The 27,401-nt window shown below is 47.9% G+C and overlaps 1 protein-coding gene across 1 annotated transcript; it reads left to right on the top strand.

Annotated features, from left to right (window-relative positions):
* The first annotated feature begins 24,509 nt into the window (after window positions 1-24,509).
* On the top strand, window positions 24,510-26,190 carry LOC118668669 (cytoskeleton-associated protein 2-like). Its single transcript, XM_036333851.1, is given in 4 exon segments — window positions 24,510-24,573; window positions 24,576-25,052; window positions 25,055-25,756; window positions 25,759-26,190. Coding segments are annotated over 4 exon segments (1,587 nt in total). The 3' UTR covers window positions 26,103-26,190.
* The last annotated feature ends 1,211 nt before the right edge of the window (window positions 26,191-27,401 follow it).

Genomic DNA, 27,401 nt, shown 5'->3' with positions numbered 1-27,401 from the left:
CAGGGGGAGTGTGCAAATCCTGCGGCGCGGGCAGGCGTTTGCAGGCCTTTGCTGCAGGCCTTCAGTGTGGCCAGCGGCTGCCGAGCCTTAGCTCCTCTGCCCAGTGCAGGGAGGGTTCTCTGGGTCTGCCTTCTTTCCTTGTTGGAAGGCTGGCCTTTGATTGATTCCAAGTCCAAGTGTCCCAACTAGATTCGCTCAGACACCCCCCACCTGGATGTTGACCCCGGATTCCTCTCCCCCTGGCCTGAGATGCTGAGAAGGTGTGTGTGCAGACAGACAGGGTGCTCTGGCTGCAGCATCGTCCACACGGACACCCACCAGGAGACTGGAAAGCGGGCGAGAGCTCGGTCCTGTACTCCTGGGATTGGGCCCAGCACCACCATGGGGGGCACCTGCCCATATCCCCGTGACACTCACCGTCCCCAGACCTGCTGCCAGGGTCTGATCTCGGGCCTGGGTGGCTCTCTCTGCCGGGAGGACTTGGGCCACAGGAGGGTTTGGCCTGTCTGGGAGCAGTCCTAACCCAAAGACTGGCGGATAAAGGTCCCCGCTTCCTGGTCCCTGGGATGGCACAACTCTGAGGAGTGTCCCACACGGTCTCCAAAGAACCGCGGTGCCCACAGGAGTGACCTGCTGGTTAACAACTCCCTGTTAACAGGGCCTTTCTTTCCTCCCCCATCTCACTTCCCTGCTACCCTACTGGGGCTTTCTGAGATACCACCCTCACCCCCAGGTGAACCTAGTGCCGGCCTAGTCTAATCTTCTGGGGGAACTGAGCCCAAGATGGGTGGTGTGGTTGGAGCCGTTCCTCCCGGCTCGTCTGAATCGAGGGAGCGTACAGGGCAGCGTCGCCACGGTAGAAAGCATCACACATCATCTGGGTCTGGGTTTCCTAGAGACCACCCAGGGCCCTGGCTGGAGCCAAAGTGTGTCTCCACAAGGATTGGCGGGCAAGAGCCGCCTTAATGAATAAGCGATAGAAAAACAACAACAAGAACAGTGGGGAAAGAATAGGCTCAGTAGCTTCTGTACTTGGAGAACTGACAACGCAGATCAAGCCAAATGCCCTGTAGCCAGCCGCGAGCTTGGAGTGAGCTGACCTGCCTCTCCTGGCCCTTCTCGGGCTCTGGTTGCCAGTGGTTACCTGTGAGGTGGGTGTGGTCAGTGGACCTCTGTCCCGAAGGAGAAGGACCCTGGGGAGAATGGTCCTCCTAAGAGGGGGGTGGCGTACCTGGGCAGAGTCTGGGCGTAGGAGACAGGCTGGGGTTGAGGCCCTGCTCCCCCATGTTCCAGCTGTGTTACCCTGAGCAAAGATTTAACCTCTCTGAACCTCAGCTCTCCCACCTGTAAAACAGGGGCCACAACATGGCACTAAGATGAGAGATGGCGCAGCACGTCCAGCAGCTGGAGGAAGTACAGCTTCCTTTGCTTTCTCTCCGTCCTCCTCCAAGGGAGCCACGCCCGTGGCCTGACGGAGGGCAAGGTTAAGGCCAAAAGGAAGTGTGACCTGAGACAGCCCCGGCCACATGGTCAGCCACTGAGACGGCTGGACACCACCGCTCCCCACAGGCAGCCAGTCTGCACCCGTGGGCGTGGGAAAGAGACGTAAACGCTGACGGCCATTAAACACGAGTTAGACATGCCATTCCGCGCCACCAACACATTTCCAAAGTGCACATCACAAGCCTCTTGTTGAAGCTCTGGCAGCCGGCCAGGGCCAGACCACAAAAGGAAGTTGTTTTCCCACTGGAGCTGCCGGGTGGCCGGGCGTGGCCAGGCCTCCACGTCATCGCAGAGTGTGGGCTCTGCAGGGATTTCCTGCCCTCCCTTCCGCTCTTTCTCCTGTGGGCCCTGCTGCGAGCATCCCCAATGACCATGGCCCCGCCAGCAAGGAACATCAGCTCCCACCGACCCTGCGCCCCGTCTCCAGAAAGGCCAGGTCAGCGATATGTCCACAGAGCCCCTCCAGGTGGCCTGCTGGCCTTCCAGAGACCCTCCTGGGCTTTCTCCCCCCTTGGGGGACCCAGGAAAAGGGTTTTTTCTCACCCACAGTTGGTAGAAGTCCATACCGTCTGTGGCGTCAAGGACTGAAAGGTGGCCGCAGGCCGAGAGGTGGCAGGTCTGTGACGCAGTTGGCCTAAGTCAGGCCTCGTCCCCGCAGACAATCTGCAAATATTTATCGAGGGTCTGCTGCCTGCCGGCTCTGCGCCCAGGTCTGCGGACACACAGAGATGCCCTGTGCGGGACAAGGAGCCTATGTGCTGACTGGGGAGGCAGACGGACACGTGGAACCGGGGTCCTGTTGACCTCCCAGCTATGCTTTTGATACTTGGATGCGTGGGAAGGTGCAGGCTGAACACCAAGACCTGGCCTTCCTCTCGGTGGCCTGGCCCGCTCCTGGAGCCCGGAGGAGGCTGTGGAAGCGTTCTTGCTTTGCCGTGGCCTCCCCTCCAGGCAGCACTGGATGCGCAAAGTTCTCAGAGGGCCCCTCGTGCCTCTGCGCTCTGCAGAGGAGAAAACGGAAGCTGGGTGAGGTGAGAGTTGAGCTTCTATCCTATGTGGTCCCTGACAGTTAGGGTTGCCATAGCAGGAGTGGGACTGGTTTAGTGTGTGGAAAATGCTGGCAGACCAGCTCTGTTCTTGGATTTGCAAAAATGTTGGCTCTTCCACATGGCACACAAATAGACTGAAATCCTAGGAAATGCAAGGTTTCCCTTCATACTTAAATCCTACATACCTACCCACCTTCATAGATACCTATTTGAATAAACATTTTTATGCACTTTCCTATGGATAGAAATATAATGCCTCAAATTATGGGTCGGTAGGATGTGGTTTTATTTTTCATGTTGCCTTGAGTCCTTGAACTCTCATTGGCCAGACTGTGTGATTGACCTTCACTGAGTGTGTCTGGCCTTTGCTGTGTGCCCAGGACCTTCACTGAGAGTCTACAATGGGTCTAAGTCTTTGAGGCCTGCCCTCAGCTGGAGTCAGGGGGTTCATGGACAGCCCTGTTCTGGTCATCACATTGGGTAGCTCATGAGAAATCCCTCTCTCTCTTTTCCCTTCTTTCTTTTTCCCTCCATCCCTCCCTTTTTCCTTCCCTCCCTCCTTCCCTGCCTTCCTCTTTTCCTCCTGTCTTCCCTCCCTCCTTCCCGGCCTCCTCCTTTCCCTCCCCTCATCTTTTCCTACTGTCCTCCCTCTCTCCTACCTTCCTTCTCTCCCTTCCTCTCTTTGTCTCTCCCTCTCCTTCTCTCTGCCTCCCAAATTCCCTACCCTCCTGCTCTCTCTAATTACAACAGGTTTCAGCCTTGGCTCTGGCACCTGCATTTTTCAGACAATGAGAGCAAGCCCTGACTGTGTTGTGATGTTCTTTTCCACAAAACTGCCTTTTAAGTAAACACTTTTTGGGCCAATCTCACTGAATTAACTATCTGGGTCATTTGAATTTCTTCTCCAGGAAATAATTATGGCCTTTGGGAAATGTAAAGTGTGCTGCAGCCCTGTGAATGGAGAGGAAACACCAGCCTCCCTCTCCCCATGCCACCCCCTTCCATTCCTATGTGACCGAGGGAACCAAATTAGCAGTGACTCCCATCTCTGGGGTCCAGTGTCGCTTTGGATCTCTCTGGGGGAAGTCCCTTAGGCATTCGAGATAGCTCCAAACGTGAGGGACATAATATTCATGTTACTTTTCTGCGTATGAGAGTAGTGACTTCCTTCCAGGCAGGTAAAAAAAAAAAATTTTTTTTAAATAACATTCAGTAGATTTCCTCTCTGATTCCAGAAGGTGAAACAGAGAAATAAGTGGTGTTGTTACCATACTCATTGCTCAATGTTGGGAGAACCAACTCCTCCTTCACGGAGCAAAGCAAGAGCAAAAAGCTCTTAGACCTGAATCGGGGAGTGGGTTGCTGGGGGGTGGGGTGGCTTTGACTGTGGTAATAGAATGTGGTGGAAAAAGCTGGCAGCCCTTCTCCAGTTGGGGGATGAAGGAAGCTACCTTGAACGTGAGAACAGTTTCTCTTGGTCATAAAAATGCCAGGCGAATAGGCCCTCACGTCCTAGGAGAGGGGCAGACACCCGATGGGTATCTTTCCCAATACCCCTGGGGAGGCAGAGCTGGGCGGAGGAAAGGTGGCAGGAAAGTTTGCAAGGAGCTTTCTGTCTGTTTGCTAGGGCTGCCACCACAGAGGACCACAGACTGCGGGACTTCGATGACGACAGAAATGGATGGTCTCACGGCTCTGGAGGCCAAAAGTCTGAGGTCAAGGTGTTGCAGGTTTGCTTTCTTCTGAGGCCTCTCTCCTTGTAGATGTCTGTCTTCTGCCTGTGCCCTCCCATGGCCTTTCCTCTCTGCATGTCTGCATTCTAGTCTCCTCTCCCGATAAGGACACCAGGCGTGCTGGGGTGGGCCCCACCTACCATAGGACCCATTTGACCTTAATTACGCCTTCCAAACCCTCTCCCCCAGAAGGTCACCTTCGGAGGCTCTGGGGATTAGGATTTCAACGGTTGAATTTTGAGGAGGACACAATCCCGTCTACAATGGGCTGAGAGGAGAGATGAGAAGGCGGGAGCTGGATGACAGGAGAATAGAGGGGATGCTACTGATTGTGCTCCAAGCAGCTGGCGTTTAGAGGTGTCAGGCTCTCAAAGGTGCCTTGGGTCACCTGACTGAGGCCCCTTGGCCATAGAGGATGCCAAGAGGTGAGCTCCCCAAGGAGGAAGGGAGGCCCGGCTGTTGCCCCAGGCTCACCAGCAGGGGGTCGGGGAGGGTGAAGGCGGGGAGGGGAGCGAGATGCAGCTCTAAAGAACTGCCACCCCGGCCGTGCGGAGCCTTGCACAGGTGAGGCCACTGTGCGCAGTCGCACAAGTTGCTCACTGCACGTTCACATCCCGCGGTCACGTGGCTGTGTGTGGGAACAGCACCCCTGGAGCTGGGCTGCAGCCTGCGTGGCCACTGTGGCCCTGACCCAGTAGAGGGGCATCCACTCAGCCCTGAAGGACCACGTGGCAGCCACAGAAGCCATAGTACGAGTGATGGTGAGCGGACTCTGGTTCTCTCTCCACCAGCATTTAAAAGCTGGACGGACCTTCCACCTGGGGAAGGCCCAGGGGTACTGGGAGATGGAGACAGAGCAGGTCCCGAGGAGGAACTGTCTTCCCAGTGAGCTGGGCAGGTGGGAGCTGAGTGACTGAAGAATAGAATGGACATGACTGACTTGTACCCCAAGCTGGTTGTCTCTTTGGGAAGAACAAACACTTTTTAAAAAAAATTTGACTTTTTACCGAGAGGGAGGGAGAGGGATAGAGAGTTAGAAACATCGGTGAGAGAGAAACATCGATCGGCTGCCTCCTGCACACCTCCTACTGCGGATGTGCCCACAACCAAGGTACATGCCCTTGGCCGGAATCGAACCTGGGACCTTTTAGTCCGCAGGCTGACACTCTATCCACTGAGCCAAACCGGTTAGGGCGAGCAGACACCTTTTTGAGGTGAGGTTTTAAAATTCTGACTCACTATGCATCCAAATGCACCCATTGGACTCATGGATCGGACAAAGATTCAATGGCAGGCTCTTTGGTGGGCACAGACCGAGAGGCATTGGCCTCTAGGACTATCCATTAAGGGGAAGACAGCCATTCGGCGAGCTCTGGCCCAGAGACAGGCCGGCTGCCTGATCGTGTCGGGTGGGCGTCTCAGCAGCAGACCGTGAGTCAGGGATGCGTGGGAACGGATGTAGTAGGGAGGTGCTCCCAGAGGCCACCAGGGTGGAAACCCAGCCAGATGGTGAGCCCAGGCAGAGCCCCTGCCTCCACCGGGTCCACATGTGCTCTGCAGGTCACACCTCAGAGTCTGTCCTGACTTCCAGGCCACGGAGCTGGGTTTTCATGGTCCCCAGTCAGCCGGTCCTTGGCACAGGGCCACCTGGGAGGTGAGAAACTCCCAGCTTTCGGCTCTTGTGAGCAGAGAGCCGCAGGAGCCCTCAGACAGTCCTAAGGGAGAGGGGCAGGTGTGGCTGTTCAAAGCAAAGGACCACAGCTGCTGGGGGCGGGGTGACAGGGCGGGCGAAAGGATGTCCCTGGGGCCTGTCACAGTTGTGGGCTGGCCACAGGCCCGCGTGGACTCCATCCCCTGGAACTGTTTTGAGACCTGAGTCCGCGAAGAAGCCTGAAACTGGAGCCAGAACCACCAAGGCAGAGAGTGACTCCTCAACTCCCCAGCTATTTGACCTTGAGTAGTGACTCTGACCTTCACTCTCCTCACTGGCACGCTGACTGGTGGGGAAGGGGTGGCCGTAAAGATATAAAAGGCAGCACGTGCTAAGCGAGCGCCTGGCTCCTGCTTGGCCCACAGCAGGAATCTGTGAAATGCCACCTCCCTTCTCTGCCTCTTTCCCTCCCTCTTCTTGGGGAAGAAGGGGAGCAGCGGCTGCTGAGAAGTCCCTGCTCATCTTGTTTACGGACCCTTCGGCGGAAGGTAACAATTTAGATGGCAAATTGCGCCGCCAGAGTCGGGAGTTGGTGTATTAATTCCTGACTATTTGCCGTGACAGGTTGAAAGCCCAGCATTTTGGGCGACACCGGGGCTCCCACTCCGCAGAATACAGAATCGCAGGCACCTCGCTGCTTTCTGGCCGCACCAAGCATTTCACCGACTACAAGTTCCCATCATCTCCTCGGCTCTGGGAGCAAGATTGGGGTGGTGGGGGAGGGTGGAGGGGAGTCCCCGCAGGGCTGACTTCATCCTGTGTGCTCTCCCAGCAGCCCTGGTGAGCCACCAGCCCCAGGCTTAGAAGCCACCGTTGGAGTTGCTTCTTGGAGACCAGAGGCAAGCCTCTCCTCACTGCACCGGGTGGCCATGGAGTGTAAATGCCATCTTGTTGGCTCTGTTGGCACCCATCTCAGTTAGGCCACAAAGGCATGCATCTCTGAGTGTCCTGGGAGGTGGCACTGCTGAAGCCCCTGTCCCTCCTTCAATGCAGGCTTCAAGCAAATGTCCACGTGAGGTGGTGTTGTGCCCGTACTGCAGGTGAGAATACTGAGGCTTGAGCAAGCTCTCAGGCAGTGAGAGGGGGCATCCAGCATTGAGCGGATCGCTGGCTTTCTGTCTGGGAGACACCAGGCCACACTGCCTCTCCTTTTTCCTAAAACTGCTGCCCCCAGGCCCTGTGTATGGGGGTGGGGGTGGGTGGGTCTGCTCTACATCACCTGAGGTGTTTTATTTTATTTTATTTTTTACCTGAGGCATTTTAAAGGGATCGAGGCGCTCCATGACCACTTCAGGCTCATACCCTGAGGATGATGCCTTTTTCTACGCTCTGCCTGCTCCCTCGCAGAAAACCAAATTACTATAGAGTAATTCGATGGGTGCCTTTTATTTCTTGGGCATAATCTCCAAGTCTCTCTCTCGACCCTGAGCAGCATATTAAGCAAAGCATTTCTCCCCATCAAATTGCCTATAGTGAATGGGGAAAGCTCTTCACTGAATTTCTCCTTCCGCTTAGAATAGTGCCCACCTCTCAGGGCAGCGGGAAGTGCCCGGGTTAGCAGAGAGCCTGGCACCGGTGCGTCCCCCGTCGCTGTTAGCGGTCGTCGCCGCCGGCCTCTTCAGCCGGTGCTCCTGCATGTCCTCCACGAGGAGGAGGAGCTATTTCATTCCAAGTCTGAATCCGTTTGTGGAAAAAGCCAGATGAAACCAAGCCTCCTGGGACAGCTGAGCTCAAAGAGGAATAGTTGAGGCAGCCCCGTCCCCTGGGACTCTCCGTGCTGCTGGGAGATTTCTGTCACCCTCCCTGTCCGACACCATAGCTGCCGGCCATGTGGGCTCTGGAGCACTTGACGTGTGGTGAGGGCAGATGAGAGCCTCCATTTTCAATGTCGGTTCCTTTACACGTAGAGACCCACAGGCGGCGAGTGGCTGCGCATCTGCACCGCGCAGGTCAAGCCCTCCCTTCGTCGTGACTTAGGGAGGCTGTCACTTTAAGCACAGCACACATAAATGCTCTACCCCGATTTACTGCTGGGATACGCATCCCATAAAGCTAAGGACTCTAGCATGGGAGGAATAAAGGAGCTGATGAGTCTTCCTTGGAGGTGAGCGGCTACGACACGCACACCAATGAGTGGTGCCCGACCTGCAGGTGGGCGAGGGGCCCCCGCGGGGAGGACCACGGTGGTCCTTCTGCTCTAGGTCAGCTGGCGATCTTCTCAGCCTCCTGCTGAGCCGGGAGTGAGGGTGTCCGGGCCCCTTCGAATCCAGACGCTGCAGACAAGTCCATTGTCGTTTCTTGTAAACACACCCCAAGCTGTGCTCTGAACAATATACAGTGTACAGTATGCTTCCCTTTTACCTCAGTAACCCCGTTTCTAGAATGTTATCCTGGGGTAGAAATACCTCCCAAATAAAGAAATCGTGTTTTATACACAGAAATGTTAGTTACGGTGGTATCTGCATCAGTAGGCCCTTGTCCCATATTTACTAAGAGAAGGACTGAAGGAACTACGCAAGGCGATGGTGGCAACGATTCAAATAATTCAGGAGAAAATGGCTACGAAATTGCATGATATCAATATGATAGGATAGTCTGCAACCACTAAAACCATATTTACATTACAATGCTAACTTTCTAAAAAGCAGAATCCTATTACGGAAAATTCTCACGTTTTTAAACGATGCATAGACAAAAGACTGAAGGAACATGAATGATGAGAGTTTCATTGGATTCTGCGTCTGGGATGGTGATATAGACATGGGCTTCATCTCCCTCTAACATTCTATATGAAACAAATACCAGGAGACCATTAGGTGGAGAGGAGTAGCTAGGGGGTCTCAGGACTGGAGGAGTGATACGTTGATGAGTTTTCTGGTTTTTGTTTGTTCTTTTTTATTTTTTTGCCTTATAGACACCACAGTTGGAGCTAAAGAAGTCAGCAGCCCAGAAACACCAATGAGTCCAGATTTTTAAAAGCCCCAATTAAAACGAGAGAGAGAGAGAGAGAGAGAGAGAGAGAGAGAGAGAGAGAGAGAGAGAAACACAAAACAGGAAAGAGGCAGACTAGCAAGACAGAAACCTTGCAGACAATAACTACTCTACTCTAGCCAAACAACACAGAAAACAGTGCGGCCACCACCACCCATGCCAGGAAAGGCCAAGTGGGAGGGAGCCTAGACTTGCACCCCCGGGAGGCTGGAGCAAGGAATCCCACACCCTCCCACAGGGGTGGTGCTAGGGAGGCCAACCAGGGAGCCAGAACTTTCATCCCCACTGGCTAGTAGTGAGGCCCCTCGCCCCTAAGCCAACGAAAACAGAAGGTTTAAATAAGAACCAGAGACTTACAACATAACAGGAAAATGTCCAGGCTTCAATAGAAAATCTCTTGCACTACCAAGACCAGGAAAATCTCGACTGAATGAAAAAAGACAATCAATAGATGCTGACACCATTAACCAAAAGGACCGAATAGACATTCATAGTACACTTCCCCCAAACAACAGACTACACCTCCTTTTCAATGGCCCGTGGAGCACAGACCAAGATGGAGCATATCCTGAGCCATTAAAGCCAATCTCAATAAATTGAAAATAATTCCAACCACACTGAAATCAAACTGGAAATCAGTAACAGGAAGATAATGGAAAAATCCTCCAAATACATGGAAACTGAAAATACATTTCTAAATAATCCATGGTTTAAAGAGGAAGTACCAGGAGAAATAAAATAATATATGGAACTGAATGAAAATGAAAATGCAACATATCAAGATTGTGGGGCACAACTGTAGCAGTGATGGAAAAAAAAATGTTATGGCACCAAATAGATACATTGGAAAAGAGAAAAACCTCAAATCAGTAATATAGCCCCCACTACAAGACTCTAGTAAGAGGAGAGCAAAACAGACCCACAGCAAGCAGCAGGGAGGAAATAATTAAATAAGAGCAGAAATCAGTAAAATTGAAAACAGAATCAACAGAGAAAAATCAATAAAACAAAGAGAGAGGGTCCTTTAAAAAAACTCAATAAAATTGATAAACCTCTAGCAAGACTGACAAAATGAGAAAAGAGAAAAGACACAAATTACCGATATCCAGAATGAAACCAGGCTATCAGCAGGCCCTGTGGGCATCAGAGATAATAATAGAACACGGGAAGCAACTCTACACACATCATTTTGACAACTTGGAGGAGGAAATGGATCACCTTGTTGAAAACACAAACTCTTACACACCACTCACCATGAAATAGATCATTGGAATCGCCTTTTAACTCTTGAAGAAAGGGAATTTTTAATTTAAAAACTCCCCCCAAAATAACTCCAGGCCCAGATGGTTTCACTGGAGAATTCTACCAAACATTTATACCAATTCTACACAAATTTCTTCCAGAAAATAGAAAAGGTGGGAACATTCCTTCATTCATTCTATGAAGTTAGCATTATCTTGATACCAATCAAAAAAAAATTACAAGGAAAACTATAGACCAATATAGCTCATGAATACAGATGCAAAAATCTGTAGCAAAATATTAGCAAATGGAATTTAGTAATATATGAAAAAAGTATATACCAAAATGGAGTGGCGTTTATTCTAAGGGTATAGGATGATTCAATAATAAAAAATCAATTGGTGTTATCTATTATATTAACAGGCTACAGGGAAAAAAACCTACATGATCATATCAATGAATGCAGGAAAAGAAGTTGACAAACTTCAACTACGAATTTGTGATTAAAAAAACAAACAAAAACACACCTCTCAGAAAACTGGATATAGAGGGAACTCCCCCAACTTGAAAAAGAGCATCTACAAAAACCCTACAACTAACCTTACACTTAAAGACCGCATGCCTTACCCCTAAGTTCAGAAACCAGGCAATGGCATTGGCATTTGCCTCTCACATTGTGTTGGAATTTCTATAAAGCAAGAAAAGGCGGGGGCGGGGGGAGGGAAGCATACAGTTTGAAAAGGAAGAAATAAACTGTTCCTATTGCACATGACATGATTATCTATGTAGAAAATTCCAAGGACTCTACCAAACAAACAGAAAGAAAACCCCGTAAAACTATTCAGTGAGTTTAGCAAAACCATAGGATACCAGATAAGCATAGAAAAATCAACTACATGTTTATACACTGGCAGTGATCACGTGAAATTAAAAATGCAGTTCCATTTAATCACTCACTAAGACATGAAATACTGAGGTGCAAATCTAACAAAACGCATAAAGAACTTGTATGCGGAAAACTGTAAAACACTAGTGATAGTCATTAGAGAATCTCAGTAAATGGAGAGTCACACATAGTTCACGGATTGGAAGACTGCGCTCAGTGAAGATGTCAATTCTCCCCAAATTGACATTTAGTTTTAACACACTTCCTATCAAAATCCCAGGATGGTTTATTCTTAGATACAGAAGATTCTTCTAGGATTTTTATGTCAAAGCAAAGGAACTAGAATAGCGAACACAATTTTGAAAACGAAGAATGAAATGGGAGGAATAAGTCTTTATTGTTAGGACTTCTATGTAGCTGTACCGGTCCAGACTGCCTGGTCATTTGGGAGGGATAGATGCAAAGATCAATGGAACGGAACAGAGAACCCAGAATTGGGCCCACACAAACCTGCCTGACTGGTTTCTGACGGATACAAAAATGATTCCAAAGAGGATAGCCTGCTCAACCAATAGTGCTAGTGTTAGATGGACATCCTTAGGCATAACCAAAACCAAAACCAAAACCAAAACCAAAACCAAAACCACACGACTTGATGTCTCACACCTTATACAAAAATTACCTGGAAAAGGATCACAAACGTAATATAAAATGTGAAGTTATGAAACTAGTAAAACTAGGAAAAACAAACAAAGGGAAACGAGTTTGAGTTGGTTTTCTCACCCCGGTAACTTAAACATCCCGACCACAATACTGGGTAGCGCAGTCTTGGGCGACAACAGGGTGCGGTGTTACGGCGAAGCTGCTGCTTCTCTTTGGAGCCTGGTCTCTGAAGGTGCCACGGGAGGTGTCCCGGAACAGCCCCGGCAATGGCGTCAGCAGGTGTAAGCTGCGTATGGTTTTTCAGAGTGATGCTTCTGGGGACAGAGTTGGTTTGGGTATGAAAGTTCTGTGACCTTGAAAACAAGAGAGCCGTTTCCCTTCAAAATCCTAGTTTTGCACAATTTCACACTTAGGTTGGTATTTGTCTTGCTATCCTGACAGCCTCGGGCATTTTTCACTCCTTAAAAGACCAGAAGGCAAGGAGGGTCTCCGAGGTGCCGTCCTTCTCATGGATGAGGGAACCCCTCCCCACCCAGGTGCTCGGGAGAATTCAAACACTCATGGCTGGTCCAGGCGCAGGGACTGATTGGGCACAGGAAGGGCTGTCACTGTCTGTCCCATGCAGGGGCTGATTCTCCCCTCCGATGGTTGGCTAGTATCGCATGGAGTTGGTCTCTCTTCCTTGAAGGAGGCCCCTTGTCACCCCCCTGCAGGCCCAGGAGGTTTCCTGTTAATTCTGCCCTCAGGCTGGAGAGAAGGAGTCCCTGCCCAGCCCCAGGCCCTGTTCTGGTCACTTCTGCTTGTGCCCTGGGCTTAGAGTGGGCTCTGCATAGCTCTTGCCCCTGCTTGCCCCTGTCCCTGTCCCCAGGTGTTGCTGTCTGGTCCCAGAAGCTGACCCAGAGCCAGGGCTCAGCTCCTGACTCCAGGCTCCCTTAGCAGGCCTGGCCCTCTCCCTGGCTGCCTGGCTTTCTTCCTGCACTGGCTGTCTCTCTGCTGCCTTGCCCAGTGGCTCCTTGTCACACCTGGCTGACACCCACTGCCAGGCATCCCTCTTTCCTAGCTGTTGGTCAGGTGGCTGTGGAGTGCTCAGGGGAAGCTCTGTTTGGCACACAGCTCCATGCCTGCCTGGGTCCTGGGGTGCAACAGAGAGTCAACTCCTCTCCCACATCAATGTACTGGGTGATAGCTGGTTTTGTTCCAGAAGAATTGCAAGGAGGAGCAATTGACCCCCTAGAAATTAGAACAGAGCCAGTCACAGATCAGGTCTTGGAGGGTCTTCTCAGGTGTCCACAGGGAGCCCAGTTGATGACAGGAACTCTGGGAAGATATTATAATTGGAGGCTCTGAGGACCATGGCCAAAGACCCACAGCCCAGGGAGTGCTCGGGGGCCCTGCGCCAACCCTACCTGTGGACTGGCATGCAGCTGGTTCTCTAGATGAGTGGTTTCATGTCCTGCAGGCAGACCAGGGAAGGGGAATTGTACCTGCCTCAACCTGGCCCCCCTCCCGAGGAAGCAAGGCACCGTTTGCTGAGGTGTGCCCGAGTGTGAGTTGTTCCTGGTGCTCACCACGCCAGACCTGAGGTGAGTGTCCCACAGGAGGAATTCCAGCCCTGGCACCCCCACTCTCATCCTCAGGCAATCCTACACGTTCCCTAGGTGCCAAGGAGGCAGGCCTTCCTAGGAGCGCTGGCCTGGGGCTTCCTGGCTAATTTCCAGGGACGCATTCATTTCGGAGTGGCGAGTCTTCTGGGGTAGACTGAAAAAGCCCATCCCGAACTATTTTCTTGAAGCTTCTGTATCAAACCTTGTTAAAATATGGAGAAGGCCAGGCAATTCTGTGTCTGCCCTAAAATAAATTTCCCAGAGGAGCCTTTTTAGAAACCTGAATAGCCAGCAACGCTGTTGGGAGCAAGTGTCAGAATGTGGTGTATGCGATGACACAGTAAGGGATGACTCAGTGAGGTGACCTGCATCATAGAAACGGCTGGTGCTCTGAACACCATCCTTTTTTATGGGCCAGGGAGGTGGAACCAACTGGCCTAGTAAATGATCCTGGCAGAAGAAAGTGAGAAGGAGCAGGGGGGCGGGGAAGGCCAGGGGTCCTCTTGCAGCCAGGGACTGAGGGACTGCAGAAGGTGGCAGTGACATAGTAGGCAAGGATGGGGACATAGTGAAGGGATACCACCCGGCCTGTTGATATTTCCCAATTCTCCCAGTTTCTTTCTTTTTTATAAAAATTATATATTTGTATTGATTTCAGAGAGGAAGGGAGAGGGAGAGAGAGGTAGAAACATCGATGATGAGAGAATCACTGATCGGCTGCCTCCTGCATGCCCCATACTGGGGATCAAACCTGCAACCCGGGCCTGTATCCTGACAGGGAATCAAACGGTGACCTCCTGGTTCATAGGTCAACGCCCAACCCAATTCTCCCAGTTTCTTGAATGAAAAACTAGTATTTATGCTTAAAAGGAGTTTTCCCATGAGTGCTTTAGGGAAATTCTGACAGTCCTAGTCTCATGGGGTGGGGTTGCAAGTGCAAACACAGTCTTGTTCGTTGGGGCACAAGAAGTCAGGGCCGGTGGAAAGCCTGGCTTCAACCAGCATTCACACAAGTTCAATTTCATTTCCTCGGTCACCTGGCCCCGAGTCTCTTAACACACAGCATTGGCGGGATTCCTAAAGGACTTCTGTTCTGTAGACACAGGGTTACTTTGCCTACTGACTTAGAATCTTCCCCATACGCGCTGAGGTGGAGAGGGAGGCAGCAGTCGGATCACAAAGGGCTTTGTATCCCAAAGAGAGGAGTCGGAGCTTTCTTCGGTTGGTTCGTGGGAACTAGCAGAGGTCTTTGAACAGGAAGCTCTGTGATTCGCTTTGTTTTTTAGGACTGCCCTGGGAATTCTTCCTTCCTCACAGTCCTGTGTGTATAAATGAAGTTACATTGATGGTGAGATCTGTTTTACTTTGGTAATTTCACACGGTCACACGCCACGTAACAGCAGGGATGTGCTCTGGGAAGTACATTTTTAGGTGATCTCATACTTGTGCAAACACAGACTGGTCTAGAACCTAGATGGCCTAGCCTGTTACACACCTGGGCTACGTGATAGAGCCCACTGCTCCCACACTACAAGCATGTACAGCACATTACGGCACAGATCAACATGCAATGAAATCAAGCACAAGAGAAAATGATGTAATTAAAGGACATGGTCAGCTCCAGATGTCTGAGGCTGCAGCCAGCACAACCCAGCAGGCTATTTTATGGCAAACTTTTTTTTTCTTGTAAGTAGAAAGAGTACACTCTACAATAACTCTAAAATGTATAGTGCAGTAAATCCATAAACCAATAGCAGTCGTTTGTTGTCATTATTGTGTATTATGTACTGTTCATAATTGTCCATACTTTGACGGACTGGCAGCCCAGGTGTGTTTACACCAGCATCACCACAAACACCTGAGGAATGCGTGCACTACGACGTTACCACGGCTACGACGTCAGCACTTGACAACAGCTGACGTCACTAGGCGGTAGGAATTTTCCGTGCCATGATAATCTATGGAACCACCATTGCGCATGCGTACTTGGTCGGCCATGGAGCCGTCACTATGCTGCACTTGACTGTACGTCCCGGCCGCCTGCTGAAGGACCCCACCCCGACTAGATGTCTCAGGGAGACCCCGGGGGCGGGGGTGGGGCGCCTCCTGCTGGTAATTCCAGCGTCTGTCGCTGCTAAGCTACTTCCCAGCTCTCAGCCTCCATTCAGACCCCCGGCGCCCACCGCTGCCGCAGGTAGGGGCGCTGCGTCTGTGTTCTGTCCTGTTAGATGGCCCCACAACAGGGTGACTTAGGCCCACGAGTGTCACCGGGGTGCCACACTTTCTCCTTACGAAGACTTTTTATTTAGAGAAGTTGAAGGTTCACAATGAAACTTCTTTATTTTTTTAGCTTGAGATCCACCACTTTCCTCCCAGAGCACGGAGCTGGATTTGAGGCTCACTTTGAAAGAAAGGCTGGTTTGGGCTGGTTGCTGGAAGCTTTTCAGCCCTCCCCAAGGCTGGCCATCAGCAACTCAGAACTATTTTAGAAGGCAAATTGAATTTGGGCAGAGTTTCCATTGCGAATGCTGTGTTTCTCTTCTTCGGTGTCAATAATTATGTACAGGAAGGTAGGGGACATAGCGGCTATGGGCGGGTCCTGATATCAAACTGCTAAAGTAGTTCAATTCCTCCTTCTGCCCCGCCCTGTGCGACCTTGCACAAGTGACTTTGCTGTGTCTCAGTTTCCTCATCTGTCAAATGGGAGTAATAAACCAATAACTATTACCTAGAATGTTGTGAAGATTAAGTGGATGAATAAAGTTTAAACACTGTGGTGAAGAGGGCGAGAATCATTCTGACAGGAAGGGAATGTGGATGCTACAACTGCAGTGGAGTAGGAGGAGTTGAATTGGTGGGACTTGCAGACGGGTGGAGCTGTGGGACACTGCTTTGCTTTTCAAATGAGCATAATTGCAGGAGGTTGGAGAGTATTTTTCTGTGGATAAGATTAAGGTGAAGGCCGACAACTATTTTTATGGGGGATTTAAAATGTAGCTTTGCCCAGAATCAGGAGAATAGATGATTTAACCTGGACAAGTATTGTCTCTGTGAGCTCATATGGCTCTTATCACGGGGTACGGAGGAGTTTGAGCTATTAAAACAGACAAGTTGCAAAATGAAGAAATTATGCCCCTTGTACTTGTGCACTCTGGTGGTTCTGAGAGCAAGGGGCCTGCAGGCTCAGAGACTAATTAAAGGATGGCTAGGAGCCCCCAGCTCTCCTCGGGCAGCAGAGGTTTCGGGTCAGCGGGTTCCTCAGCTGCTAGCTGAGGAGGGCTGGGTTTTTCTCACCCTGACCTTGGAGCCTGGGGCTGCTGCTCTGTGTTTAGCCTGGGAGGCGGAAGTATCCTGATGAAGTTCATTGTCTTAAGCTGTCATCCTTGTTTATAGGCAGGAAATGCAGTGGGACTGCTGGAACCCCAAGAGGCCATCCAAACCTAATATTCCAGCGATTCTCTGCCCCCCACGGTAGGTAGGACAGGTGAGCAGGCTGGATGGTACTCCGTGCAGAAGCCGACCAGCCACCAAGACAAGGGGTGTTCTTCCCACACCTCAACCCTCCACTCTTTTTGTGTGTAATTTTTTCTTTATTATCAAAAGCTTAATAACATTAAAACTTTAATAATTAAATTAAGGCAATTTTAGAAAAAGAAAGAAAATCTCCTTCCCTCACACAGTTACGTTTGCACGTTCCCCTTCAGTCTTAGTCATGTTGTGAATATAGTTTTAAAGATTTGAAACCAATATCATGGACACCATGCAGTCTGGTGCTCATTCAACAGCATCATGTCATAAGCATCATTAGTGTTGCTATAGGATTCCATAATTATTTTTCAGAGCTTTATGACAAATATTCCGTTGAGTTACTAGACCATCATTTGTTTAGTCATTCCCTGTTAATGGACATTTAGATAATTTTCAACTTGTGTCTGTGATGGTGACTGCTCTGGGAACATGTTTGTTATTGATAGTCAGTTTCTCCTATTACATTCTCCCTTTGGATAAAATATAGGGGGTGGGCTTACTGGGTTGAAAGGTGTGAACATCTTTTCTTCTTCTTCTTCTTTTTTTTTAAATATATTTTATTGATTTTTTACAGAGAAGAAGGGAGAGGGACAGAGAGTTAGAAACATCAATGAGAGAGATCGATCAGCTGCCTCCTGCACACCCCCAACTGGGGATGTGCCCACAATCAAGGTACATGCCCTTGACCGGAATCGAACCTGGGACCCTTGAGTCTGCAGGCCGACGCTCTATCCGCTGAGCCAAACCGGTTCGGCATTTTTCTTCTTCTTACCATGTATTATCTTCCAAAAGGACTGAACCACTTTCCAGTGTTACTGGCTATGTATCATGGTACTATTTCTTTCCCAACTTCTCTCGTGTTGGCTGTTGCCATTCAAATTTGTATTATTCATTTTTATAGCGAAACCTTAGTACCCCACATGTGCTTCAAGGGCATTTCCTGTATCATTACCGTCTTCCCTGCACATGACTCTTTCATCCAGGAGGATCTGCAATCCACCATACCCTGCTGGCCTTACATTTTAGAACATCCCTACAACACCAACTTGATTCTGAATCTGTTTTCACTGGTTCTTAAACCAGGTCTGGAGTCTCCCTGCCTGCCTCTGGCTCCTGCCAGATTTGATTCTCTTCCACATTCTTCTAGTGTGGCACATTTTCTGTCCCGTTAACTCCTACAGTTGTTTCCATTACGGAGTTACTGTTCCATGCTCTCTGGACAGCATTCCTCCTCCTGCTGGTGAGCACTGATTTAGACAATTAGTGCATGTAGCAGGGAAGAACATTCCCCATAGGTTTGATTATAATGTGTCTTCTCTTAACAGGAGTTGTCTATGTTTTTTTGCCATTTCATTCATTCATTCATTCATTCATTCATTCCAACAAATATTACTTGGGTGCTTAAAATATTCTGGATGGTACAGATATGAGTGAAGATATAGTTTCTGCCCTCATCATATTTTATCGGGGACACACACTATTCATAAGCAATTCAATGAGTGAGTAATATATCAGGCAGTGGTAAGTGCCAAGGAGACAAAAATAGGGTAAAGGGACAGAGAATGCTGGAGAAATGTGGGCAATGGTGTCCTGGAGCTGGTGTGTACCAGCTCCTGAAAATTGTGTGTATATCTCTTTCCAGCCCATATTTAATTATCCCCTGTTGGCAGCTTGACATCGGCCATGATGGAAGTATTTACATCACACACATAAAATACTACCATTCAGAAACAACTGGTTGTTAAACTTTTCTCAACACACACTGGATATGGGGTTGCTATTTTGTATGGGTTAGTTAGGGAAAACCTCACTGATAAGATAACATTTGACCTGGAGGGGGTGAGGGAGGGGGACATATGGGTATCTGGGGAAGAGCATTCCAGACAGAGGGAACAGCCAGCGCAAAGTCCTGAAGCAGGTTGTGGTTGGCATGCTTTAGAAAAAAAAAGGAGGCCAGTGTGGCTGACGCAGATTTGGAAGCGGTGGGGAGCAGGAAGAAGGGTGCTAAATGATGAGGGGGGGAAGGGGAAGACTGGGAGGAGATAAGGCAGATGTAGGCCTTGTAGTTCATTGTAAATATTCTGGCTTTTACTCCTGATTTGAGATGAAAGTCCCTGGAGGATTTTGAGCTGGGCAGTATCATGTTTTGATTTATGTTTTAAAAGGATTGCCCTGGCTGCTGTGTTGAGAGCAAAACTGTAGGAGGGCAGAATTCCAATCATGAACAGGTGACTGAGATAAGCCAGGAAAGAGCTGATGGTGGTTTGGATTGGTAGCGGAGGTGAAGAAATGTTTAGATTCTGAATACCTCGTCAGGGAAGAACCCACAGTATTTGCTGATGGATCTGTTATGCTGTGTGTGCTAAAGAATCAGGATGATCCCTTTCTATTAAGGCATTTTCTTTTCTTTTTTAAAGTTGGAAAACATTGTTTATTTTTTAAAATTTATCTTTATTGTGGAAAGTATTACAGATGTCCTCCCTTTCTCCCCATTGACCCCCTTCACCCAAGTCCCACCCCTTCCCCAGGCCTTCACCACACTATTGTCTGTGCCCATGGGTTATGTATATATGCACATAAATTATCTGGTTCATCTCTTCCTTCCCACCCCCCCACTCCCGCTTCCCTCTGAAATGTCAGTCTGTTGCATGCTTCAATATCTCTGAGTCTGTTTTGTTCATCAGTTTAATTTGTTCATTAGATTCCACATATAAGTAAGATCATGTGATACTTGTCGAGGCCTTTTCTTATATTAATCTTAAAGTATTTTAGTTGAGGGAAATTTGAGGCATGGTGGCAGAACCTATACCCAGTTCTTTGATTTATACTTCATTCTTCTACACAAATCTTATTCTGAGGAAAGATCTCTTTTTGACTATGTGTGATACCAAGCAGGTCAGTTTTAAGTAACCCAACCAAGCACCAACTGTGGGGAGAATGCTGGAGGCCCGTAGAATCCATTCTCCCCTTACTTTATACATAGCAGCAGAAGTTACGTCGGCTATGCGGCAGCTAGATGTACCTCTGGGACCTAGTATGGGCCAAGGGAAGGTGAGTGAAAGTATCACTCCAGGTGAATGCCACACAAGAGAAGACATTTTCCTCTCCCTCCACCCCCTAAACTCAAATCCCGATGTAAGATGTGCTGATGACTTGGCTTTGACCATGAGCCAAGAACTGTGGACCAATAAAATACAGAAACCAAGGTTCTGAGATAATCATGTAGAGCCGTTACCCCTCACTACTTCCCTTAGAACTGCTTTATGAGAGAATGTACAATATTTCTTAGGTCATAGATTCTTGGGGGTCTTTTTGGTACAGCAGCTTAACCTTTACCCTAGCTAATAGAAGAGCCAATTCCAAAACCAACCAACCAACCAACCAACCAACAGAAATCAGAAAGTAGAAAGTGACCTACTCCAACTGAGGAAGGAAGCCCAGAGGATCAGAACGTTTACACAGGCGCACATAGAGGAAGACCGAGGACAAAGGACTGTCCAGTAGCTGAACGCACCGACAGAAGGCTGGCCAGGATTTTAGGTGGAAACAGTGGGAACAGATTTACACTGGTAATAGTGAGTAGATGGACATTGGGTAAAGCAGAGGAAAGAATGCTGGAGTTTTAAGGCAGGAAGAATTTGTTAGCACAAGACCAGTTTTACTGGAAAGTGGGGGCTGGGTTAGAAAGCTGAGAGGGGAAGATGTTCTACTGTGAGGCAGCAACATGTGAGAAACCATCCTGTGAGAAGACAGTATTGCCGTTGATAAGAAGGTACGTAGGGACAACCCAGTAGGTCTTTTGAAAATATGTCTTTTATTGGCCATGCACTAACCTTGATCTATGCTAAAGGAGGGGAGGAAAGACACCTAACAACCTTCCCCATTAAAGTTAATGGGGAATCGCCTATAAAGTCTACGGGCAGAATATGGCATGATGAATCTGTATGATTATTTCATGACGCTTCCCAGAGATAAATAAGGCTCTTAAGAGACATGTTTATTGGTGAACAATTTATGTCAGTGTACATACCATCAGCTGGAATGTAATACACAATTGCTGAGGATAAGACAGGAAACGATTACCAAGTTTGGCTCCAGCTGGTGCTGCACCCGTGGGAATGCCGTGAATAATGGCCGAATCACAATGAAGATAAATTGGTGCACTGGGCAAACACTTCCAGGGAACTAACAGAATCTCTCTAAGGAGCTGGTATTCCCTTGAAGGCCACTTTGGAGGGCAGGTCCATGTCTTTTGCAGGAGGAAAGGAGCCATGGCCCCATGCTCCAGGGTCCTGTCTAGGCACCCGTGTGAGCCTGAGTTTCAGCTGAGCCACTGGACTTCCATCTTCCGTCTTCCCCATAGCCCTCTGGGTGTCTGGAAGAGCTCTGCCCACTTCCCTTCTCGCTGAATCTCCACTTTGTCATTCTGAGGGGACATTCCTATAGCTCAGTTCCTTACCTCCCACGTATGTCTACATCTTCCATGGTTTGACTCTCACTCCCCCACTCTTCAGAGGCTGCTCTTGCCCCTGCTGCACAGTGTGGCAGTAAATAAGCACAGAAGTGCTCTGCTTTCCAGCCCACATCACGCTAGTCCCCACTTTTATTTACTGCTCATGATGTTCCCCTTTCCACACAGCACCTTCCCATAGTTCACCACTTTTAGGGTTCATTTCAGGTGTCAGTTGTCCCACCTCCTTTTCCCTCCAATTCTTCGGGGTAGCTTGAATAGGTAGAGGCAGTAGAGAAGACCATCTAGGGAAGCATGAAGTGATTACTAATAGAGCTTATGTTAATCCACTTGTGGTATATCGTTTGCAAAAATGACCATAAGTATTCCCCCTTCACGTAACCGTGTTGCTATGCAATCTGACTTTGTAGCTCTTTCTATCAAGACATGAAGTCTGTTTCCCTACTTCTTAAATCGGGGTTGGCTTTAAGGCTTGCTGTAGCCAATAGAAAGTGGCAGAAGTGACAGTGTCAGTTCTGAGTCTAGGCCTCAAGAGGCTTTGTGGACTTCTCTCTCCTAAAAACCAGTCCAGTCATGTGGACAGGCCCAGGCTAGCCAGCTGGATGATGAGAGACGAAATGGATAGGAAATGAGTCAGTCCAGTTGTCCAGGGCAGGCCTCGGAAATATGAGGGCTCAGTGAATACCAGCAAAGCCAACCAACAGCTGACCCGCACTTGACTGCAGATGTGTGAGGGAGCCCAGCCAAGAACAGAAGGACTGCCCAGCTGAGCCCATCCCCAATGCCAGGATAGCAGGTTCTTGAATAATGTCGTTTTGTTATAACATTGATAAGATGCTCTAGGAACTCAACTCTGGTTTATAGCCATCAGCCTATGGTAAAACTGGTTCCATTATACATTGTTTCCCTTAAAGTCCAAGAACCTACAGATGACATTACGTGAGGACTGACTTTACACAGTATTGTGTGAGCTAGATAAATGCTGTGGTTTTAGGCCACATAGTTTTGGGGTTGTTTGTTATGTAGCAATAGATAACTAACATTATTTAACAAAGTTGGATGGGGTCTGAGAATCTGAAATGGTGATGTGTGTTCCTTTCCCTACACTTAGCAATCAGTGCACATAACTTCATTGTCTTTTAATTAATTTTACTAGCTATTATAGGGGGACATTTCTGGCTAATGTCTAAGTCAGTGGCACAGCTGATGAATTCCAAAAGCCTAGTTCCATAGTCCCTCATATCTTTGGACATTATCCCCAAGGAGAGACAGCACCCATGGCTACCCTACCACAGAGGATCGGAGGTGTGCAAGGATGGATAAGCATAGAAGGCAGACTATGGCACTGACAAGACTAGACTTGAAACCTGACACTGACTAACCTCTTTGAGCCTCAGTTTCTTCATCAGTAAACTGGGAACAGCAATACTGGCCTCCCAGGGTCATTGTTAGGATTACATGAGATAGTCTATGATCAGGGCTCAGCAACCTGTAGGATTGGGAGGTCGAGCTGGGAAACCTAGAGTAACTGAAGAGCTTAGAAAAGCTGTGTCCTCCCACCTGAATGAGGAGACCGTCCCAATGCCTTCTTGCCAGGGACAGGCCTCAGTTAAGATCATCCCAGGGCCATCTGAGAAGATCTGGGGCAGGTAGAGCTTCCCCTTTGCTCAGAAATCATGCACCTGGCAGTGGGTCCCGCCTTTAAAGGCTTAGCTGATGTCCTGGTCAGGACAGGGCTGTTCTCTTGGCAAACCATCTCTGCTCTTTGTGCTGGCGATGTAGTGGTTAGTGAATTCCTTCCTGTTTTTGAGCCCAGAAATGATTGTCTTGGTGGCCAGGGTATGTGTTTTCCCCAGAAGAACATATGAGTAGGGACTGATTCGCTCATTTGCATCTAGTTCGCTCCTGCTTCCTGCCCCTCTGTCCCCGTCTGCACCCCCAGGCCTCAACATTGCTCCAATTCCTGTGGGTCTGCAGGCTGAGCCCGGGCTGTGGATTTACGTCCATCAGAAGTCTGATTGAGGGTTAGGAGACATCCTTTGGGATGTGATGACAATCACAGGCACAGACCCTACAGTTGTGGCTGCTGTTTCTTTTCATAGACTATTCCCAGGAGGCCTCCATCCTAAGCCGTTGCCAATATCTGCTCAAAGCAGCATATTTCTCCATAGCTCTAGAAAACTTTAAAGGGAAAACACTGAAGCTTTGGGTTGTCTATTCTTTTTGTCATCCCCTATATCAGTGGTTCTCAACCTTCTGGCCCTTTAAATACAGTTCCTCATTTGTGACCCAACCATAAAATTATTTTCGTTGCTACTTCATAACTGTAATGTTGCTACTGTTATGAATCGTAATGTAAATATCTGATATGCAGGATGGTCTTAGGCGACCCCTGTGAAAGGGTCGTTCGACCACCAAAGGGGTTGCGACCCACAGGTTGAGAACCGCTGCCCTATATCATTCCATATTCTTCCGGAATTTTTGTATGTGCATACATATATATGCACTGATATATATATATGTGTGTGTGTATATATGTATGTATATGCATATATACATACATATATACACACTCACGTATGTATGTATGCATACACACAGGAATGTATCACTTTCCATTTATATGTATGTGTATACATGAAGAGATAATACTTGTATGCATATACTTATCTATATACATATATGTACATATGTAAAATGAGATCATATGGGTTAGCAGCCTTTTGTTTTCCCATACTATATGATAAGCATCTTTCTCGATCAGTAAACCTTTATTAAAAGGTCACAGGCTGGAGACCAAAAGCCAAATTCAGTGCATAGGTGATCTTGTTTGAGAATGTCATTTAAAGACTTGAATTTGAATGTCTTAGGAAGGGGCATATATCCTTCAATCCCTGACTGGCCTTGGAGGCATTTAAGATTGCCATCCTGAGTTTTATATGATTTACAATGACCATCATGCTACCATATAAATCAATATTTCTCAGTAGTAGCTGGCATTTGGGGCCAGACAACTCCTTGTTTTCTGGGGCTATTTTGTGCATTGCAGGACACTTAGCATTCTCCATTAACTCAATGTCAAGAATGTCCCCAGGTCGAGGAGACGCATCCTCCTGCGTCGCCCTGCGATGAGCTCCCCAGTGGTTCCAGGCGACCGACAGCTTCCCCTGAGTCAGAGGGCCCAGTTCGCCTTCAGAGTAGTAGAAACGAGGGAATGATGACATCTGAGGGTCTGGTCCAAGAAGAGACAAAAGTTCTGAAACTTAAGACAAAAATGGCTGATAAAGAAAATGTCCATAGACCTACAAGGAGCAAAAATAATGTAACAATGGGAAAAAATTGTATTCCATTAAAACCTTCTAATGAATTAACCAGTTCAACTATAGCCACTGATACATATAACTTGGAGAATAATAATCAAACTCTGCAGTTGTTACCAATTACAAATGATCACCAAGGTCAACGTATGACATTAAGCCAAGCGTTTCACATTAAAAACAATAATAAAAAGAAACAAGTGACTACAGAAAAACCAAAGCAAGATGCTAACGTGCTCAAGAAACCTGTGCTTGGATCTTATCGTGGCGAAATTGTTCAATCTAAGGGTCATTCATTTAGAAAACCTGTACAAGTCAAAGATGAGCATTCTGCAATAACAAAGAAACTTTCAGCTCTATCTCTAAGGCCACAAAACCTCTGTCTATCAACACCAGCAGTGTAACAGCAAAAAGTCACAGAGCCTCAGAAATGATGACTACGACTAAATTTGTGAGGGCTACATCTCAGAATGAACAACTTTTACGTCCTCCTATTAGAAGTCACCACAGTAATACTCATAATACCCAGGACTCCCTGAAACAAGGCATTGCCAATGCTACAGTTCGGAAAGGGTCTCATGAAAAAGAATTACTACAATTAAGTAGAGTTTTATCTAGTGTCAAAACCATTTCTTCTCAGGAAGTAAAAAGAAATAAGTCAGTATCAAGAAGCATCACATCTGAAATGATAGCCAGGCCTGCTTCATCTTCTAATATCAAACAGATAGAAAAGTCAAAAACCATTGACCAGTGCAGGCATACTACAGCAAAAGCAACTATCAACCATAGAAGAGCTCAGCCCAAGGAAACCTTAAAAGAAAGAAAATCTCGTCTGAGTGAGTGGAGAGCTAGCAAAGGAAAAATGTTGAAAAGGCCTCCTTGCTCAGTAATAGCCCAGCCTGAACCTGAAGGACAGAATGAAAAACCAGTTGGGTCATTTTGGACTACCCTGGCAGAAGAAGATGAACAACGATTATTTACTGAAAAAGTAAACAAGACATTTTCTGAATGCCTAAACCTGATTAATGAGGGATGCCCCAAAGAAGAAGTATTAAACACACTGACCTGATTAAAAATATTCCAGATGCCAAAAAACTTCTTAAGTATTGGATACGCCTTGCACGTGTCGAACCACTCACAAGTTCTATTGAAAATATTATCTCAATCTTTGAGAAGGCCATTCCGGCAGGAGCTCAGCCTATTGAAGAAATGCGACATGCAATTGCAGATATTCTAACAATGAAGAGTCAAGAAAAAGTTAAATTTGGAGAAAATCTTGAGGAGGCTTGTGCAACGAAGGAAAAAATCCAAGAAGTCAACATTGAAGATATGGGTGTTAATCGAGAGTCAGGAAAACCTGAAAGGGAAAATCAACATCATAGAAGTGTGGTTTCAAGATTGTAAAAAAAGAGCAAGTACACAAAACAAAAGATCCGACCAATGATGTTAAAACCCCCAACACAGAAACTAGGGAGGGTTGCTTAATTAAATATCATGTGTCTACTACACCATACTTGCAAAGTGTAAAAAAGAAAATGCAGTTTGACGAAATAAATTCTACATTTAAAGAGCTCGTTTCTAACACCAGTTAGACGTTCTCGGCGACTTCAAGACAAGACCTGTAAATTGCCCGATATGTTAAAAGACCATTATCCTTGTGTGTCTTCACTGGAACAGTTAACAGAGTTGGGGGATGAAACTGATGCTTTTATATGCCGCCCTAATGCAGCACTGTGCCGGATGTATTTGGAGATGGAGACAACAGAAGAGAAATAAAGCTATGATAAGAAAAAAAAAAGAAGAAGAATGTTCCCAGGTCAATGTGACAAACAAAACTGACCTCATGCGTGGCCTACCTGGGCCCTCTGCCCTTGTCCTGGTGCATGTTGAGATCTTCGTTGACTTTCCTTCACAGACATACTTAAGTATGATGAGCACACATACTAGTTTACCTGGGGTAGTCCCAGGGACTCCTGGGCTCCAGATGTGGGTATTAATAGCGCCCTGTCAGAAGTGTCCTTGTTTGGATAACAAAACCATATGGTTACCCTAAATGTAAGACCCCACTAAGAAATGGTTAGACATGTCATAGTTCTGCCCAGCAGAGAACCGGGCTAAAGGTGCAGGTGCTTACTGTGTCTTCCCAGAGTTAACTCCTTGTCTGAAGGTGGCTCATTTGTCTGATGGTGAATAGCTTCTACTGGGTGGAAGCGGGTGGAGGGGTGTGTGTGTGTGCCATGGGCAGATCCCACTTCTCACCAGGGCTGAAAGTCAGGGCATTCCATGATACAGGCACAGTCTTTAAAAAAGTGAGTAGAGGCTTTTGCTTAAGGCCAGAGCTTGGCTGGAGAAAGAGGGTGTCTGGTGACCCCTTGGTCTCAAGAGCTTTCCAAACAGGGAGAACCTCTTTGATCCACCCTCTGTGGAACCCCAAATAATGAGATAGGCTGCATGTGGCATTAACATTTATGTTACACACTGCATATCTATATTGCATATGTATTTATGCACTGTATTTAATAGATATGTACATAAAAAGTGTCAGAATTTTTCATGCACAGACTCCTCCCTACGAGCCGATGTTTACCCCCTTAGGGACAATGCCATTCATGTTGAGAAGGGATGGCCTGGAGAGGCCTGCACAGGCTCCTGCTTTATAGATTAGGCCAGAGAAAGAAAGGGCAGTGGAGCCTGAGAGCATGA

Source organism: Myotis myotis, unplaced genomic scaffold (assembly GCF_014108235.1).
Source record: "Myotis myotis isolate mMyoMyo1 unplaced genomic scaffold, mMyoMyo1.p scaffold_m19_p_13, whole genome shotgun sequence".
NCBI classification, from domain to species: domain Eukaryota; kingdom Metazoa; phylum Chordata; class Mammalia; order Chiroptera; family Vespertilionidae; genus Myotis; species Myotis myotis.
Note: the sequence above shows the minus strand (reverse complement) of the source record. Positions and strands in the feature narration are given on the sequence as shown.